General features: G+C 35.9%; 1 protein-coding gene across 11 annotated transcripts in view; it reads left to right on the top strand.

Annotated features, from left to right (window-relative positions):
* Window positions 1–3,093: 3,093 nt before the first annotated feature.
* The window catches only part of LOC117421494 (transcription factor 4), a 173,086-nt gene continuing 155,883 nt past the window's right edge, over window positions 3,094–20,296 (top strand). Inside the window, exons 1-4 of one of the 11 annotated variants that reach the window (XM_058995274.1) lie at window positions 3,095–3,502; window positions 5,609–5,700; window positions 5,951–5,989; window positions 6,962–7,034. In XM_058995274.1, coding sequence (XP_058851257.1) covers window positions 3,475–3,502; window positions 5,609–5,700; window positions 5,951–5,989; window positions 6,962–7,034 — 232 coding nt within the window. In that variant the 5' untranslated portion in view covers window positions 3,095–3,474. Of the gene's footprint in view, window positions 3,691–4,148; window positions 4,596–5,608; window positions 5,701–5,950; window positions 5,990–6,961; window positions 7,035–20,296 lie in introns of those variants that run through there. The other 10 variants (XM_058995250.1, XM_058995261.1, XM_058995280.1 and 7 more) reach the window with 10 other exon arrangements.

Below are 20,296 nucleotides of genomic sequence, written 5' to 3'. Positions count from 1 at the left end.
AAAGGAAGGTGGCAACAAGATGTTTGCCAGACTCTCTGGGATTATACCCTGTTTGACCAGTGGATTAGTGGGGGTGATAGTGTGGCAGGTTGGACATGGCTGAGGGGACACTGTGGCAGAGCATGATGGCTGAGGGGACACCTACAAAATAGACAGATAGAAGTGTTCAGGAAGATCTGGAGTCATGCGTCAGAAATGAGAAAGTTTATTCCCAAATTTCTGACGATTTTAAGCAAATGGATGAAACCGCGGGTACGATACACTTAACTCCAAAATTCTACCAAATTTCTCGTTCTTGAGCTTTATTATATTCATATAAAGAAAAAAATCGAAAATAAAACAATTCCAAACTTATTTACAAAAATATAGTAAAACTAAATACTGTACAGCTGTACCACACATACAACTATGGCTCTCGTTGCGCTCGCACAGATTATTTTTTAAAGCACCCAAACAAAAAAACAACTAGAAAAAACAACAACTCTCTTAAACGAGATATCTTTGTCAAATCATATTTTTAAAACCTTCTTTTTCCCCTTCAACAGAACTAATTTAACTTTAGTAAGTCGATATAAGCAGTAAAATGTGTTGATTATGTTGATTATAAGGACATTCCTAAATATATTTACAAAATATAGCAATACAAGATACAGCTGCACCGTTGGTCTATTAATTTTTGAACACCATTTGTTTGCGCATCTTTTGGCAAACTGAGTTAATTAATTAACAATTAATAACAACTGTCTTTCATCGCGTGTGACGTCAGTAGCACGGCTCGGCTCTGCAGTGGAAAAACAACCCAGGCTCCCCTTGGGCTCGGTACAGACCCGGCGTGGCTCGGTTGTACAATGGAAAAGAGGCATTAGGCTCATACACACTTTCCATCAATCAATGTCTACCTAATGCATCCCTGCTTATCAGCCAATCCCCTTGGGGGAAATGCAAATCAGTAACTTGAGTTTTTGTTTTATATAATAATAAAAAAAATAATAAAAAAAACATTTTAAAAAACGACATTTCTCACATGGTATATATACAGTGGTATACTTTGTGAGCATGAATGAGATATGAAGATTTACAGTTTTTCACTGAGGAAGTTACACATCATATACCATACAATTCAGTTGCATTAAAACACATTTTTTTTACAACAGAATAATTCAACTTTTAATTGTCGTAGCATTTTACTGTATTTACAAAAAAATATATAAATTAAGTCTTTGAGTCACATATAAAAACATAAGAAAAGTTGGTAGGAGTCCCAAAATACGACAATTACGCTTGTGTTCTTTCCTTCTTTGTTTCAGTGTTTACATCCCTGCTTCTTACACTTTCACATTTAACCGCACAAAAGTCTTTATCAAAGTTACAAGTTACTGAGATTATCAGAATTTGGGGGTATATGGAGGCTCCCTGATCTGTACTGTATGTCGCGGTTACATTTTCATAGATGGTATATCTGGTGAAGTGCTTATCCAATTTTGACCAAACTTTCGAAGGACAGTCTTTAGCACAAGTTATTTATTGTATCAGAATCTGGTAAAACATTGGTATTGAATCTTCTAGACAACTTGTCATAGTATGTTTTGCCACTCTTTGAAACAGGTCAGTTTCATCAGCCCTTTACTTGATCCAGCAAAGTCTGTGCATTACAGAACCATGATGGAATGGAAGTATAAAAACACTTACAGTTCCTGGCATTAAAAAGTGGTGATTTTGCACCAAGATAAAACATGAGGCTTACATGCTATATAATTAATTATACAGCAGTCCAGCAGTGCTCTCCTATCGTTTTCTATGGAAGTCAGCCATCCTGTTATTACCTAATAACAATGGCAAAAGATGACACTAATTAATGACACCTGTTCTAAATCCGCTCGAGCCCTGCCCTCAAAACGTTAACTCTTTCAATGGACTACAATTATATTTTCAGACAGGTAAATACATTTAATTTAAAGTCATAGTAGAAGAGTGATAATTATCCATTAAATATTGTAGCACTGGATGAAATTGCTATCGGAAAAAGAAGGCAGTCTTGACAACAGAGCACGGTTCAATAGCCGACAGGATATTATTTGCAGCAGCAGATTAACAGCAAGTAACACAGCTCGCAGCGCACGATTCTCCACTCTCTGAATCCACACACACTCACACACCTGATGGGCCCTCTGTTATCCCCCCTTAAGACACAGACATAGAAAACACAAAGTTACAATTGTGAGGCTCGACCAATCAATGACCTTTACAACAAAGTAATAGATTATAACATTCCTCGCCCACTCAGGGTCCTGTACAGCCGCATGGGGTTCACGTGAACAGCACCTGGTGACCCCTGTGTAGACTGCCTGATCCAGGGCCAAGTCCCAGCACCCTGCCGGATGGTGCAAGCAATCAAGTCCTGCAAGTTAACAGTTCCGGAATGCAATACAGCCACAGACAAAGCCGATCCACCTGCACCGACCGCTGCAACATGTCCATGTTTTTTCTTGATATTAGTTTGTTTATCAGATGTCCAAATACTATATGCATTTGACACATGATTTTAGACAATCTTCTGTACACTGACCCTTCTATGTTTTCCAGTAAATCTGGAAATGGTGTAACACTTTTACACTTTAAAATATCAAGGTGGAGATGTCTATACTGAAAATGTTTCCTCTATTTAGAATTTCTAAGTCAACTTTATATATATAGAAAACATCTAAGATAATATTTGTGTTCATACAGCTGGTGTTAGGACTGCAAGGTACTGTTAGGTTTCAAATACCACAGATTTCTACAGCATACATCCAAACAATAACCTAATATTAGGCTAACAACACTGTGAATGTTACTTTTCACTTGTCAGGTATGCACCTTGGTTTCTCAGGGATCTGGCCCATCCTGAGACTGTTGTTTTAAAGTTTCTGTACATTTTTCATAGTACATTATTTTCTTATATATTAGCCACAGTGTGTTGATATTTTATTGTACACAAGTATAAACGATAGGTACAATAATCAACCAAACCATTACAAGGAAGTACTGGATGTGGTTATTTGTGCAGGTTACTGCCAGGATTTCAGTGGTTTCTGTAAAATACCCATAATACTCATAGTTCCCATATATCATACTGTATTATTGTAGCCAACAGTACTGTAAATTATTGCAATTCACTGTATTTTATTTGAGTAGGGGGAATGCGTCTCTAAAAAGAGAGTTGGCACTTCACCTGGCATGATAATGTTTTGCAAGGGGGCCAACAGCAGCACAGAAATCCCTTCGCTTTGCAAGACTGCGGGTTAACAAGAGAAAAGCTTTATGCATGTTAAACGCGTAGGACCCTCAGGCACTCTAAAAGACAGACCCAAGGCTTGCGCATGACGTCAGGGGAACGTGACCCGGACCTGGAGGGTCACATGCGTCCCGGATATGGATGGGACATAATGCATTTCTGAAACATGCTAGGTACAGTAAATTGCACTAGTCTAGTAAATGGGATATCTGAAAACAAAAACTAAAAGTAAGCGGAACATCTGGATTTACAACCGTATTTCGTTGGAAAAGGGGTGTAATTGAAATTGATAATGGTGTTTTAAAAGAAAACACAGTGACCGGAAAATATTGTACATCATAAAAAGATTTTTTAAAAATAATTATTTTTGAAAACGACTTTTTTGTTGTTGTTGTGGATAAACAAAATAAAACAAGGTAAACTTAAACCAAGTTTGTTTATTTAACATTATGTTTAATTCCATATAACTTTTGTTTCCAAGGTGGCATTTGGAAGGAATGATTAATGTTCTATTAATGTTTTTGTTGTTGAGCAAACACGACAGGGAGAAGAAATTCTATGTAACTTACTGGTGTAACTTTAATGTTATACTGTAGAAAGTAGAATAAAAACAATACAATTACATTATAAGACATTGGGCTTTAACGTTTTGTAGTTTAGTTTTTCGTAGTCAGGCTTTGGTGAAGTATGTAATTATGATTTAATGTACAACTGTTTCGCAGTACTATGTCAAGTGTAATTAGGCTTCTAATGTTTATGCTTTTACGCTTAAGAAATAGGAGAACATACACGTGTGTGTGTGTGTGTGTGTCATTATACGGAGCGATCACTGTAGTCGTATGACACACTTCATTGTTTAAATAAGTTAGTCACTGTGTTACGCGTTTAATTTTATTTGTTAAAGGTTTGCGCGTTAAGAAATTTAGATAACGAAATAAAAATGCGAAATGTAATTGTTTGTTTTCCAAATAAAAGTAAGTCATTTGTAAGGAAACCTGTGAATGCAAATTGACAGCTCCGAATTTCCTCAGACGAAATCACAATATGTAGCTTGAAAAGCCAAGGAGTTATGTTGTGCTGCAGCTCGGTATACCTTCAAGGAGCAAAACTGCATAGCCAGAAGTGATGCAAAGAAGAAACATAAAAACATTAACATATTTTCAATTAAGAGTAACTTATTGTAAGCCCCCCAAAACGTGTTTGCAATTTTAACTTGAACTTGATGAGGTACATGCACACAAATCGGTGGTCGTCTCGAACACTTAACCTGTAAAAAAAAAAAAAAATAAATAAATAAATACTGCATTGATCGTGAAAATAGGTAGGTGTTTTTCTTTTTTTTTTTTTTTTAATGTTTTTGGAACCCATCGTTTTTATTTCCTTAAATATATGGAAACTTACAGAAAAAAAAACTAATTTTTTATAAAACATTTTTTGTACGCAGTTTAGATTCAATGTATATTTATTCATATGTGTCGTTAATATTTGTGTTAAAAATTAATAGGTAATTGCGGTTTAAATTAACATAGTTATACACTATTTGACATCATATTTAGATTTATTGTGGTTTTCGTCGTTACATTGTTTTTAAGCTCAATTTGAGATCGTAACGTGGTTATTGTAGCCTGTACTTTTATTTTCCTTACAAATGTATATAGAAGGAAAACATAGGTACGTGTTTTGGACTATCTTATCAGAAACAAGTAGACAAGGGTAAACTTGGAATAAAATAGAATCACCAGACAAAAGCCATAAACCCCTTTTTCGCTTTTTGTTTGATCTTTTCTTTCGAACCGCTGGCAACTGTAGTGTTAAAGCCTAAAGTATGTGAAAGGTTGCTGCTGTAGCTGGTTGTCGGTGCCCATTCGTACTGTTCATAGGGACGCACATGGGTAGATAAACTCGGTTGAATTGAAGCTGCAAATTACCCACCGGGGAACATTTAATAAAAAGGCCTGATATTTTCCTCCACATATCAAGGATTTGCACACATGCAGAGCCTCCTTTCTATTTCAGTGCCTGTGGTTTGTTGTTGAATGCGTTTTCCACTTCCATCTCCCACGTTTAACCTGCTTACTGAGTTGGAGAGGGTTTCTTTTAAGTCAGTTTCTTCTTTCTATTCCGGATGCATTCATTTTATTTAAACCTCCTGTTGCATAATGATGTGCTGAGAGTGACTTGGTTTTAAATGCAAAGTGGAATCTTGCAAATCACAACAACAGGAATTTTGAAGACGATCTCAAATAGTGATTAGATCTGTTTGTTTCCCCCCACCTCCCAAAGTCAGTTCGGGACCCAGTGGCTTCTGATCGCGATTTGTTTCCATGTTTTTAGGTTTGTGTGATTTTGCTAAAATGCATCACCAACAGCGAATGGCTGCCTTAGGGACAGACAAAGAACTGAGCGATTTACTGGATTTCAGTGCGGTAAGCAATTATTATAGATATTATAATATTGTAGAGAATTTGGTTGCATTTTTTTTTATATTTAAACCATTTTATAATTTTCTGTTGCATATATTTAAGGGAATTACTGTAGTGGGGGTTGTGATTCTGTACACTTGCTATGGGCTGTAATTGATTTGAGAACTAAAACTAATATGGATTAAAATGAAATATTTTCCAAAACATGTACAAAGAAATATGATATTGCATTAGTAATTTTGTTGTCTTATAGATGAGAAACAGCGATTTGAAAATGTTCCCAACATCAATGGTAGTATTCTACTTTTAAGTATTTTTTTTCTTGTTTTGTTAATTTTTGTCCTTATTCCACATTTTAACATAGTATTGTAGATATTTGTAGAAAACCACTTTTTTTAAAATGTACATTTTATTATGCTAAAAAAAACCAAAACATAGACTTGTATCATTAAACGTGCAGCATGCAGTTTTTATTATTTTGTTGTGGGTGTCTAATAATTGGTATGTGCTAGTTACTGTATCAGTAATCTCTAGGAACAGTTCCAGTGAAGTTGACTGTGTGCGGTTTCTGAATGATTAATCCAAGTACTGTTTGCTTTTTTCCAAATTGTACCTTAAATTGGATTATTAGGCAACCTTGGGAAAATAATTAATTTTGATAAATGGTTTTTGGAAGTTTGGACAGGAAATTATGCCTGTGGCCATGTTTTTGAAATCCATGTTCTTTAATAACTTCATTTGTAACTTTCTGATTTAACAAACTAGCTAAAGGTAAAAAAATAAAAATAAAACCCTTGGTTTTATATCTACAGTACAGAGTATGAATTTAGGGCAGCAATTATACTCTTGACTGTTCCAGCCTACCCTCTTCAGTGGATTTTCTTGTCAATTTCAGTGCAGTCCTTGATCTCATACTGTAGTTTAGGGGATCTGCCAAATTGCTAGGTGGATAATTGTGAATTTCTGAAACTGACAAAAAGGAAGCAGTTTTTTTTCATTTTAGCTGTATGTTTGAGAACAGAATGTTTCAAAAGGAAACAGGCCTATTTGCTGTTATAAAGATGCATGCTTGTCTTTGTTCCCAAAATTAATGCATATTGTTTTTGTATAAATATACAAATAGTAGAAAAATCCTAGTGTTAAACGTTGTATGCTTTTGTTACTGTAATGTATAATGTCTAATGGTAAAAATACAATAGGAAAACATTTTGATTTGACAGAAGGGGTATCCTTTTGTTTTAAATGTGTATTTGTTTTCTTTTAGATGTTTTCTCCCCCAGTAAGCAGTGGAAAACATGGACCAACCTCTGTTGGAAGTGGACATTTCACAGGCGCAAGTATGTAAATCAGAGTCTGTACTGAGAAGGTTTTTGTCTTTTTGAACAGACCTCAAGTACTAACTTTTAAAGTAATTTATTGTTAAATTAGGTTTTTGTTTTGTTTAAGTACATGTACAGTAGACCTTTGGTTCTCATTATGCAGGAAGCTAGCGTGAACTGCATTGCATTCACTTTTACACGGTGCAGTAAGTGTGAATTTGGTAAGAGCTAATATCCAGTGGTCAAACTCCTGATTCAAACTTCAGGACATATTTTTGACAGTTGAGCTGTTTTTGTTTTTTTTCTGTGTAAAGAACGACAGCAGAATAATTTGAAAAATAAGCATCTCTCAAACTTGGTTCTAAAAAGCGTGTTCCGCCCCCCCCCCCCCCCCCCCCCCCGCCTCCCCCCCCCCCCCAAGATTGTTTAAATATAAAACTGTACAAGGGGCTTACACCTTGTAGATACAAACAAAAGCACCAGGTCTGTTGCACATTTTCTGTTTTGACTATAGCACAAATGTGTAAATGGTGCTGCATTGAGGTGTGTCATAATTAAAAAAAAAAAAAAAAAAAAAAAAAGAAAAAAAAATAATAATCCGGTTTATGTTTAGGGTTTCTTAAAGCTTAAACATAACTGGTTACAAAACATGTTCATTGCACAAAACCAAAATATCCGTGAATAAAAACAAATTAGACTTGTGTTTTACATTTTAATGAATTGGATTGCTCCAAGAAGCCCACACATATTCGGTGCTTTGCACCAATCAGATGTATTTAATGAGCACTGAAAATAATTATGCAACATTGAAAGGTCTAAACACAAGAGCTCTAAGGAGGGTTTTGATGGTTTCGGGGGCTGTGCATCTGACCACTTGCCTGGGTTCTCCCAGGTATATGACTTACCTCTGTGATTTGTATGCTTCATATCACATGTAATGTTTAACCCTTTCAGTCCTGGCGGGACCTCAAGGGGCAGCTTTATCTTTATGCTGTATGCTAACATATGCTGTCAGAAATCATATTGGAACCAAACGTGACTCCTAGGACCCAGTCTGAGGTAGTGTATAAATATATGTAGAAAATATTCTCAATAAAGGAGTCCCCCTTTTGAATTACATAACGTAATTTCGACAAATAATTCAGGACTGAAAGGGTTAAAGGGGGCTTGGGGGAAGGAATCTTTTTCACAAGCATATGGATGTCTATGTTGAAATATCCAGAGATTAGGATCATCTGCTGGATCATCTATCCAAATACAGCGATCTTAAGTGTTTAAGGGTTGGCTTTTCAACTTGCATCCTGCAAATGGTCCAGCTCTATTGCATTTAAAAAACAAATTGAGTGTTTATTAATAAACAGCGTTATTTATACACATTTAACTGGTATATGGAGTGATGTCCATTCCCCCTTCTTACAGTAGCTACTGTATGCTTAGTAAAATTGCTTAGCTATTTGATATTAAGCTGTGGGTTTTTACTTGTCATACAATATGCTCTGCATGTGTAACGAAACATAAGGACAAGCAGACCATTGTTTGGAGCTTTTACCAATTCATTTCTTTTTTAACTATAATTATTGAGATATCATTATTTCTGTTTATTTGTTTTAAAAGGGAAGAGTGCAACAGAGAATAAACCCCCCATCCTCTTGCCAACTCTTACAATTGTATATGTCTTGTAGAGGCAGATATGCTGATCATATGCCGTATTTTTGTTTTCTTAATCAGCATAGCTTATTAAGTCACAGTTCAGGGTAAGAATGTTTTAATAATATCCTGCTTTATTTGATGCGCTTGTATAGTGACAGATAAAGTGATCTACATGAGCCTGTGTGTTCTTTTGCTTATTCATTTGAATCTATTTTTGTCATGCTTGTCAGTCAATCTGGACTGATTGCATTCAAAATAAAGATGAAACGAGAACATGAGTCTCTTAATACTATTTTTTTTTTCCTGCCGAGTGTGTTAGTGTATCATACTCCCAGTAAGCAGAAAGACTACAAAAAGATGTGCCCTAATTGTACAGTGGATTAGGAGTTAATGGGCATTTTCACATTATTATTATTATTATTATTATTATTATTATTATTATTATTATTATTATTATTATTATTATTAATAATAATATTTGAGTACCATATCTAAGTCTCCTGTCTTGTGGGGCTTTCCCTGGCGGGTCTAATTATATCTATTTCAGCTGTAGTGAGATTAGCCGTGCACGACCTTTTAAACCTTTGACCGTGTTTTCTGTAACTATTTCAACGGTATTATAAAGCAACCAAAAACATCTGAGAATGGTTTTTATTTTTATTTTAATATAAATGTGCTCCTGGATTTGTATGGTAATTTGGGACAATGCATTGCAGCGTAAACATCTCTGATAGTTATTATATTACATTAGAAAGAGCTTGAAGTGACAGTACTGGTAACAGGTATAACTATAGGACACTATTGTAAATGAAGTAGACAGCTAATGCCTTCATTGGTGTTAATGCCTGAGTGAAAAACATTTCTGTTTGACTTTCTTATAGTTTTGCTGGTAACATTTCCATGTTTACCCGCTGTATCTACTGTGAATATTCTGTTGCCCCCTTTACATGGGCGCCTAACTTTATTTTAAGGGGGGGGGGGCAAAGGTAAAGAAGAACTGTTTTTGTAATAGCAAACCTACAAAATTGGGCAGGTGTTTCTACATAAAATGTAGAATATTTACTAACTGAGCATTTATTAAGCACAAACACAAATAGCACTAGTGGTATATCTGGACAATGCTACACTGTACCTATAATTCTGATATGCAGCTTATTAAATGGAAGTTCTAAACAAACACATAGAATAACATGTACAAAATGTTATAATATGGCTTGCTTACTGAGATATATTGACATGTATGTTAAGTTAAAATATTCCTTACTTGGCTTTGTTTTAAATGTAGTGCTGGATGATAGTTTTTCGTGTTTTGTCATCAGACATTGCTGCGCTCAGTTATCACAGTGAAACCAGCTGCTGCGAGACTAACGGAACTTGCAGGGCAATGCTTGGTCCTGATAGGTTGAAACAATAAGCACCGCCCTCACTTGGCAATGCTTAGTGCTAATTGGTTGAAACACTAAATGCCAGCCTAAATGCCTCCTCCAAAAGAGATTTCAGTATATCATCAACTCCATTAGTAAATATTGAGGAGTTGCCCTTTTTATGAATCAGCATTTATTTCTAAATGTTTTACATAATATACATAAATGTTTATTATTAAATGCATGTGAGTTTATTAGTAAGTACACATGCTTCGATGTGAAACCTGAACGTTAATACCAGCAAAGAACAACTAAGTTACAAGTTTTTAATGAAAAAAATATTGTAGCTTAAGTAAAATCAGGCTCATGTGATTTTGAAATGCCACAATCTGATATGTTTACTACTGCTTAATCTAAGTTCCAAAATAAATGATTTAAGTGGGAATTGAACTTGAACTTGTTCATGGCCCCGCGGCAACATAAACCTGCTAACTTAATATTTACCAACTTAATAACCATCTGATATTCTCTCTTCCTTACCTTTTTTCTTTTAATAATGGTTTGATACTCTCTCTTCCTTAAGATATTTTTGGGAGTAATAAAAAATATGTGCCTACTATAGTTAAGTATTAATATTTCGTTGAGTTCTGTCTCTTGACCGCTTGCTGAGTTCACATTCACTTAAAGTTTTTTGTTAGCCACGGTAAACCTTGGGTTAAAACAATATGTTCATGTGGGGAGAATTAATTGTGATTGTTTATAAATGTGTCATATCCTCTGAATACTTTTCCATTTTTATATTTTATTTTAATAAAAAGCAAAACCAATGCCAAACATAGTCTAATATATAATGAACAAAAAAAAGTGGAGGGGCAAAATATATAGTTTGACCCCCCAATATTCAAAGTGGGGGGGGGCACATACCCCTTCTGCCCCATGGGTTAGGTGCCTATGCCCCTTTAGATAATTTCACTAACTGAAAAGGAGATGTGTTTCTAGATTACCTGGCCCAGAGCATTCACTGTACAGTGGGTCATACAGTGAGTATCCAATGAAGGTGTTCAGTTTCGGACACTTTAAAGCAGTGGTGTGCAAACTTTTTATATGCTGCCCCCCTTACTTAGCACACATTTTGCACCTGCCCCTGCCCCTACGCACATTGGAACGTTAGAACTTAAGTTTATATTTTAACAGGTGTTTGTTTTCCAGATTTAATGTAAATCGTGTATTTATTTCCTAGATTTAACCGCCAAAAGTCTAGATTTAGCTAAATACATAAATGTTAACAAACACATTAAAAGTTTTGAAAATGGTACTTTCAGATATAATTTTTAAATGTTGAAAACACGCTTCACAAATTCAGTGTTTAAATATATAAATCTTTTTGTTTTAAACTTGACCCAGCTAATATTTCTAAAGCTGGGTCCACACCTGAGCGATCAGTTGCGCAACCCAATTGCTCCCGAAATCGCGCAACTCAGTTGTGTCCACATCTGAGCAATTACTTGTGCAACAAGGTTCATTTTTTTATAACTGAGGTGACAGGTTTTTTTCCTACATTTTTATTCCATATACAAGGTGAAGTAGTATTTTTTGGTTTTGACAACCGAGTTGACACGTTTTATTTTTTTGTCCCGTGTCTACAGGTTTAGAATTGTATTTATTTTATTTATTTTTTGACAACTGAGGTGACACTTTTTTTGGTCAGGTCGTAATGTGTCCAGTAATTAACGAGGAAGAGTTGGCTGTTATTATTTTTTCAACTGTTGTTATTTTAAATGCCATATTTCCTAAAGAAAAAATCAAAGCCACGTAAAAGCTGGATGAAACCGTTTAATTTTACCGCTGACATTTTTTAAATTAGCGCTTCTTTATGACAGGATATGCAAGCCGTGCAATCAGAGTTCACAAATTGCCACGTGATCGCCTATGTCTACAGAAGTCGCTCAGGAGGTTGCTTGGAAAGTAGAGCCCGGCTCTACTTCAAGCAACTGGTTGCGCAACTGGTTACAGGGACGTCCACATATAAGCGACTCATTGCATGCAACTAAATTGCGCAACCGATCGCTCAGGTGTGGACCCAGCTTTACATAAATCTGTGAATAAGTACGTGTAACTTCAATCTTTTTTTTTTACCCTTGGTCTGAGAAAACATTATCGATCAGCTATTAAATCTGAAAACATAAATCTGGGTTTTCACAAAATAAATATTTATTTTGCCAGCAAAATATGAAGCTAAATGAGCCCCCGCCCACTGAAGCGTTTGATTTGGCATTGTATACTGCAGAGCTGCCCTTACACTCAGAGAGCCAATCTCTCCGCTTCCCCACCTCTGCATACTAAATGCCAAAAAAAATTAAACATTTCAAAACTTTTAAGAATGTGTTGTTAACATTTATGTATGAAGCTAAATCGGAACTTTTTTGGTTAAGTCTAGGAAGAAATACACGATTTACATTAAATCCGGTAAAAACACCATTTCGGCTCTGTTCGCTGCAGTTTCACTGACATTCGCCACTTCAAACATAATTTCTCCGGGTCTACAATTCTTAGAGTGATCGTCAACGGCTCGTTTGAAAGGTAATAACCTGGACTAATTAGCTGTCAGTTATGTATGTATTTAACAATTTCTGTCATTTAAAAAAAAAACAAAAAAAAAAAACATTTTTACAGGACTGCCTCTTTAGTCATAGTCACTGCTTTAGAGGATACTCTTGAGAGGCTGTTAAAGCTGTTTGTTTATTTCCGAGAATGTGCTTAATTTCTACATTTAAAATTACTTTAACGTCATTTGGGCCTGTGTGTAATTTACTTCCATAGTCTATACAGAGACTATGTGCTAAAGAAAAGTTGCATTGGGAATAAACAAATGTGTCAAAAGGGAATAATACCATTGAACATTTGTTCTATACTTGGTATTTTTATATCTGTATGAAAAGAGAAAACAACTGATCTATATGTGTAAATAGGGTTGGGTGTCTAACTACTCTATCTACTCTACACAGTGAACGTGTAGTTGCCTAGGATTTAAAAAAATTTTGGCTCAGGTACAAAGAGGTCACACAGTGGGCCAGTGGATAAACTTGGATTCAAACTCAAGATCTATTGGCTCCTACTAGCCCTCTCCTGCTACAAGGCAGAGAGAGACTAGTGCAAAGCAGTGCCAAGACTGTCTTATTATGGCCTTTAACTGAGATTTGTTGTAGTGACTGCCTCGTCCTGTGTTAGCATGTTGGTATTTGTTGTTGGAGCTTAACCCAGTCTAAGATGTGTTAAGGAATTGCCTATGTGCTTGAATTTTGATGATGCTAGCTTTTTTTGTTTGTTTTTGTAATTGTTGTTGCGAAGGTATTGTCTGTCATTGAGCTTCTGTGCCTCCCTGAAATTTGCTGAAAGAGTGCGTTTGTTTGATAAGCTCTTAACCAGCTGTGTTTATTTAATTGTTTCTGTGAATTCACTATTGATGTCTTCTTTTTCTAGTATAATTGTTGGCTGCAGCAAATCAAAATCAGAAATTAGGGAGCAGCAAGGCCAAAGTATTTTTGTGCGCCCCTCCCCACCCCCCTTAGTTTTACTAGCTGAAAGCAAGTCGGTTTGTTTTTATGTGCAAAACAAAACCTTGGTACTGTTTTCATAGCATACCCAGACATTTGGTTGTTGCGTTACACTCCCAATTCATAGAACCGACACCCAGAATTTTAGAAGATAAAACTCTCCTGATACCACTGTAGCAGAGCAATATTCCACTTATTCTACAGACAAATAGAAGAACACTTGCAATGCCTTTCTAAGAGCTAATGCTGTCCAGTGTGCAGATAACTAGTGCCCCCTGAATAATCATCTGCTGAGGTACATCATAATGCCATCTGGTACAGGCATGAGCACGGATGTAGAGGGTTTTTGGGGGGAGAGGAATTTTGATTGTCCTTAACAGATTTTAAAGGGATGCTTCACGTTCTCCCAGCATGATCCTTAAAATGAAGACATGGCAGAAAAAAAAAACCTAAAACTATAAGAAAAAAAAAAAAGAAAAAACTGCCAAATGACAAAAAAACCCTAACATTATTCTGACCAATGTGACTCACAAGGTGACAACTGTCAGCACAGGTTTTTGGCAGCCAAAAATTAGGCCTTGTGGCGTTCATACCGAAATAGAACAAAGGTATGTGCATTGGTCTTGCCTTTGCATAGATTTACTTTGTTCCTATGTGTGCACTGATATATTTGTTTTGGGAATATTTGAGTTTACCTAGGTTTAGTGGGGGAGGTTATTAGACATGAGTTGCTTTTTTTTTTTTTTTTTCTCCTTTGTTAAAATACTTGTTCGTCATAATTTCCATGCTTTGGAAATGTACATGAAACAGGAAACTTTTTACAAAGCACGTTTACTAAATACCGTATTACTGAAATTAAGTTAAAGAGCTGGACAAGTTTCCTTTGCTTGTAGTACAGTAAGTCAGGAGAGCACCTCTGCAATAGTCAATGCTTTGAAAGATTCGATAGTCTGACCTGAGGAGGTTCAGCTGTTATTTTCTAGTTATTGGTAAACTAACATCTGGTTCGTTCCCTTATGCCATTGTGTGAGGCTACATTGCTTTTTGTGTCAGTGCCGGGGCTTAAAACATAATTTACTACAAGGAGGCTTTCAGGGTTTTTTTCTGCACTTAGTCTCTGTTTGTCTGATTGCTTATTGCTTTTCTGAGATCTGATTGAGACTGGAGGAGCATGTTTCCTTCGAAGATGCAATTAGAAATGGGAGTATTTTTTTATTTCTTTTAATAACATGCTAACATGTGCACTAGCTATGTTTGTATGTATGAGTGATATTGCATATATGCATGTGAAAGGAATTCCATGTTTTGTCTGCCTACAAGATTATCTATCATTCTGAACACCCATATTGGTACAGGCGCTGGAAAAAAATATTGTCTCAGATGGTACAAACTGGTAACGTCAGTTATGGCTAATATAAAACGTTTCCAAACATTGAACACAAGTATATAAAAGGCAGTATTAGTTTTTGTATGTCGTTTATGTTTGGCACTTTTTTATTGAATGCTTCTTTTTAATAAAGCAGTTGTAGATGTAATTTGCTGAACACTTTCTCCCTTCCAACCCTCTTAAGTGAAGACTGGAGAAGCTAAATGAAACCTGAGCTGCTGACGGGACATTCTCATGCAATGGTTCTCACATGAAAGGCTTTTGTCAGCCCTCAGTATAGGAACTGCAAGTTTATTTGATGTTTGCAGGTGTTCAGCAGAGAGTACTAAAACAAACCCAGTCATTTGGGCCTTCAACTTCGGCAGTGGGCAGTTGGGGTGGGGTACATTTTTTTATGGCAGTGATGAAACCAGCTTCCCAGTTTCCTTCACAGATCAAAGCTGTGATTAGTTGTACGAGCGAGCGAAGCATTAATGTGAAAAACAGACTGCAGTATTCATCACAGTATAAAATGTTTATTCTGATATGTTACGGAACAAAAGAGAACTTTTTCCTCCTGCATTGGCAGTGTTTGTTTCCTTCAACAAAATCCTTTAATACATTTGGAACTTGTCAACATAAAAATGCCCTAAGTTTACATTTTGTCTTACTTATTCATATTCCTTTAATTTATTAACCAATCCAGATTGCCCAAACTGACCTGGATTGCTAAATTCCATTCTGCAATGTTATATCTGATTCTATATACTTGGGTCTAGTACATGTTATTAAAATGAATCCAGTAAAAATGTGACTGTTCATATTTTAACAGTTTAATAATTTAAATGACAGTGGCGTTTAGATCAGCTGCTGTTTAGATTGAGAGACCTTGCTGCCTTTTGTGTGTGTATACTTTATACTGGAAAAATAAATCAAGTGATGTAAAGTTGTTCTAAATTAAATATTAGATTTGTTTTTAGTATGATCATTTTTGGGGTACATTTTGTATGGCACTGATGATTTTATTCCAGTGCTATATTGAAATACAAATCAACTGTTGGATAGCAGGAGTGTCAGTGGTTTGCATGCTTTGGACCTGCAATGTTAACACGCTAAGTAATTTTGCCAATAGTTTAGTGTACAGAATTCTGGAACTTGTTCTTGTTCTAATTCTAATTGTTCTTGTTAAAAACAATTCTCAACCTTTACTCTTATTTATTTTGTAGGAGTTTTAGATTGGAGTCTTTATTAATCAACATAATCAAGGTGTAATTTTTTGTCATTGGAAACAATTATTCAGGTGATCCAGTGCTGTACAAGTCAATGACACTTTAAGCTCGACAAGTTGAATATAACTAGCTGAGGTGATAATTAATACCTTTGCTTTCACACAGGCACTCAACTTAAACTACTTAATTGCTGTGTTTGGCATGTTCATACCAAGTGCAAATAAAATGTAACAATTGCAACCTCAACTGAAATATCAGGTTCAGTATTTGTGTTACTTAAATTTTAGAGATTTTTAACAGTATAGCTGTGATACCTTTTTTTTCACCCTATGAAGTAAACATAAAATGCCGTTGAAGATTAACATAAAAAAATGTACCTGTTCATGAAGCAATTGCTTTCTCACTTTATCGAGTTGTGCTTTTTCCTTTTGAAAAATGTTTGTTTTACACTGTACCATAGTCCTTGAATGCTTTCCTGTGTTTAAGAGCTTTCCTTTTACTATCAGCAATGATAAATCAAGGATTTATTACACATTCAGCCAGGCTGTTATATCATAGAAATCAGTTTCGTGGCATTTTTTTATTTTTATTTTTTTATTTAGTCAGTTCTCAGGAAACATGTGTATGTTAAAAATAAATAAATAAAAACTGTTTTGATATAAAAGTCCTGGCTATTGTAAGTTTACCCTTTTGATGTGGTTTTAATACCATTCCCCAAGTAATTATGTATTTAATTGCTAAAATGTGGCTCCTCGTGTGTGAATAAAATGAGACCTGCTGTTTGTTTGTTAGTTGGCTGGTGCTTTTGTTTATAAAGGAATTGTTTAAAATCACAAGAGACCTCTGCATACGTGCTCTTTTTTTATGCCTCAGAAAACAGAAGGTGGTACTCCAAATTTTTGAAGACATGTAAAAATCAATTCAAGATCCTCATAAAATCCTCATACCTTGTATTCAATTTAAAAGTCACCCAGTTACAACTACTATGATCCACTAATGGCACTGATTATATTATTTATTCGATATCAGACATGCCTGTTTCCTGTCAGTGTATCTGGGAATTATTAGATAGTCTGCGTAGGGCCACAGGTCTGAACTGTGGAATGTAACAGTTTGAGTTGTGGGCTGTGGTTGCATGCACAGTCCAAAGGACGTAGTTGTGAAGTAACACATGGTATTTCATAGTGTTTTTTGAAAAAGGGGAATACTATATTCACTCGGTTCATTTGGGCACTTAACTTTGAACTGCAGTGAGGTTTGTTTGCATGCATATACAGTACACCCTCGCTATAACGGCCTTCGTTATAACGAACCAAATAAAAAAAAAAAAAAAGAATCTAAACACACACTGTAAACATCCCGGTCTGTACGCACGGGATGCCACCTCTGCAGTGAAGTCAACTCTTTTATTTAACAAAACGTACGCGTTGTGTAACTATGCATCCGAAATGAAAATCATTTTATGTTGCAACAAAGCTGAAAACAATACCATTTGAAAAAAGGAGTAACACAGGCAATCTCTGTCATGAATATAGGTTGTCAAAAAACACTATTTTTTGGCTTGTTCAGCAACCATGTGGCAAAGCAAAATTGATTTAAAATAAATAAATAAAACGAGGATCTGATGAGCTTTTCATGTCAAACTTTTCATGTCAGTCAGGTTGGTTTTAAATACAAGCTCAGTTAGGGATTCTTGCATGTTGGATTAAGATTAGGTGCACTTTGAAACAATTATGTCAATTATTTTGAATAGAAGTTCAGCTTCAGTTCGGGATTTTTGTTTTTTGTACTGAGTTTTAATTCTTTAATGAATAGGATAAAGCAAAGACAGAATACTGCATACACGAGATGAACAGGTTCATGTAATTCTACTTTTACTCCAACAGTTTATCGTTCATTTTGATTGTCCTTTCACTGTAACAAATCCCTCGATGTAACGAACAAAAGGTTTTGACCCCAACAGGTTTGTTATAGCGAGGGTGTACTGTACTATATGAATGCGCCAAACAAAGTCACTTCCCTTCAGAATTTGTTTTAATGAAACCAAACTGACATCTTCAGGCGGTCATTTCTGTTCGATTGGACATACAGAGTTTGGTTTGTTTGCTTCAGTGCAGTGTGAAAGCAAAATCAGATCTGAAAAATGTTGAAGCGGACCAGTTCTTTTGAATAGAACTCTCTTTTAGTAATCCTAGTTTCTGCCTTGCTTCTTTTTATTGCCCGACAGCGTCGGCCCATAAACTACCCCTGCAGGTCATTAACATCCAGTAAAGGACCTCCATGTTGGTCATTAACTTTAAATAAATACATCTACACACTGGTGTATATGTGAAACAATTCCCTTATTGGTGGCTTTGTTGATGTAGACATGCATAATAACGTAATATGTACTGTAGTCCCAAAACATAATGGACAGGGAGTAGATGTTAAACCCAACAGCATGCTAATGAATCCTTAGGTAATGTGATGTGAAGTTTTTCAAATGGTAAGATCCTTCCACCTACAGACGTGCTCAAATCCACAAAAAACGAAGAATGCACAATTTTCTCTGAAATAACTTGAAACTGACAAAAGTAATTGGAATCCACTATTGTTTATTCCATATTTAATAGAAATCAGACTTTGCTTTTGATTTTTTATTCAACATAATATTGTAAATAATAAAACAAATGAAAATGGCATGGACAAAAATGATGGGACCGCTAACCTAATATTTTGTTGCACAACCTTTAGAGGCAATCACTGCAATCAAACGTTTTCTGTAGCTCTCAATGAGACTTCTGCACCTGTTAACAGGTAGTTTGGCCCACTCTTCCTGAGCAAACTGCTCCAGCTGTCTCAGGTTTGATGGGTGCCTTCTCCAGACTGCAAGTTTCAGCTCTTTCCATAGATGTTCGATAGGATTCAGATCAGGACTCATAGAAGGCCACTTCAGAATAGTCCAATGTTTTGTTCTTATCCATTCTTGGGTGCTTTTAGCTGTGTGTTTTGGGTCATTATCCTGTTGGAGGACCCATGACCTGCGGCTGAGACAGCGCTTTCTGACACTGGGCAGTACATTTCGCTCCAGAATGCCTTGAAAGTCTTGAGATTTCATTGTGCCCTGCACAGATTCAAGGCACCCTGTGCCAGGCGCAGCAAAGCAGCCCCAAAACATAACCGAGCCTCCTCCATGTTTCACTGTAGGTATGGTGTTCTTTTCTTTGAAAACTTCATTTTTTTCGTCTGTGAACATAGAGCTGATGTGACTTGCCAAAAAGCTCCAGTTTTGACTCATCTGTCCAAAGGACATTCTCCCAGAAGGATTGTGGCTTGTCAATATGCATTTTAGCAAATTCCAGTCTGGCTTTTTTATGTTTTTCTTTCAAAAGTGGAGTCCTCCTGGGTCTTCTTCCATGGAGCCCACTTTCGCTCAAAAAGCGACGGATGGTGCTATCAGAAACTGACGTACCTTCACCTTGGAGTTCAGCTTGTATCTCTTTGGCAGTTATCCTTGGTTCTTTTTCTACCATTCGCACTATCCATCTGTTCAATCTGGGGTCGATTTTCCTCTTGCGGCCGCGCCCATGGAGGTTGGCTACAGTTCCATGGACCTTAAACTTCTTAATAATATTTGCAACTGTTGTCACAGGAACATCAGGCTGCTTGGAGATGGTCTTGTAGCCTTTACTTTTACCATGCTTGTCTATTATTTTCTTTCTGATCTCCTCAGACAACTCTCTCCTTTGCTTTCTCTGGTCCATGTTCAGTGTGGTGCACCCAATGATACCAAACAGCACAGTGACTACTTTTCTCCATTTAAATAGGCTGAATGACTGATTACAAGATTGGAGACATGTGTGATACTAATTAAAGAAACTAATTAGTTTGAAATATCACTATAATCCAATTATTTATTATCTTTTCTAAGGGGTACCAACAAATGTGTCCAGGCCATTTTAGAATATCTTTGTAGAATAAGCAATAATTCATCTCTTTTCACAGCTTCTTTGCTTTATTCTATGACATACCAAAGGCATGCAAGTACACATGATAAAATAGCTTTTAATTTCATCACTTTTCAGGAGGAATGAAGCATTATTTCAATGAGCTGTAAGGGTACCAACAAATTTGAGCA

This window comes from Acipenser ruthenus, chromosome 2, assembly GCF_902713425.1.
Source record: "Acipenser ruthenus chromosome 2, fAciRut3.2 maternal haplotype, whole genome shotgun sequence".
NCBI classification, from domain to species: domain Eukaryota; kingdom Metazoa; phylum Chordata; class Actinopteri; order Acipenseriformes; family Acipenseridae; genus Acipenser; species Acipenser ruthenus.
Note: the sequence above shows the minus strand (reverse complement) of the source record. Positions and strands in the feature narration are given on the sequence as shown.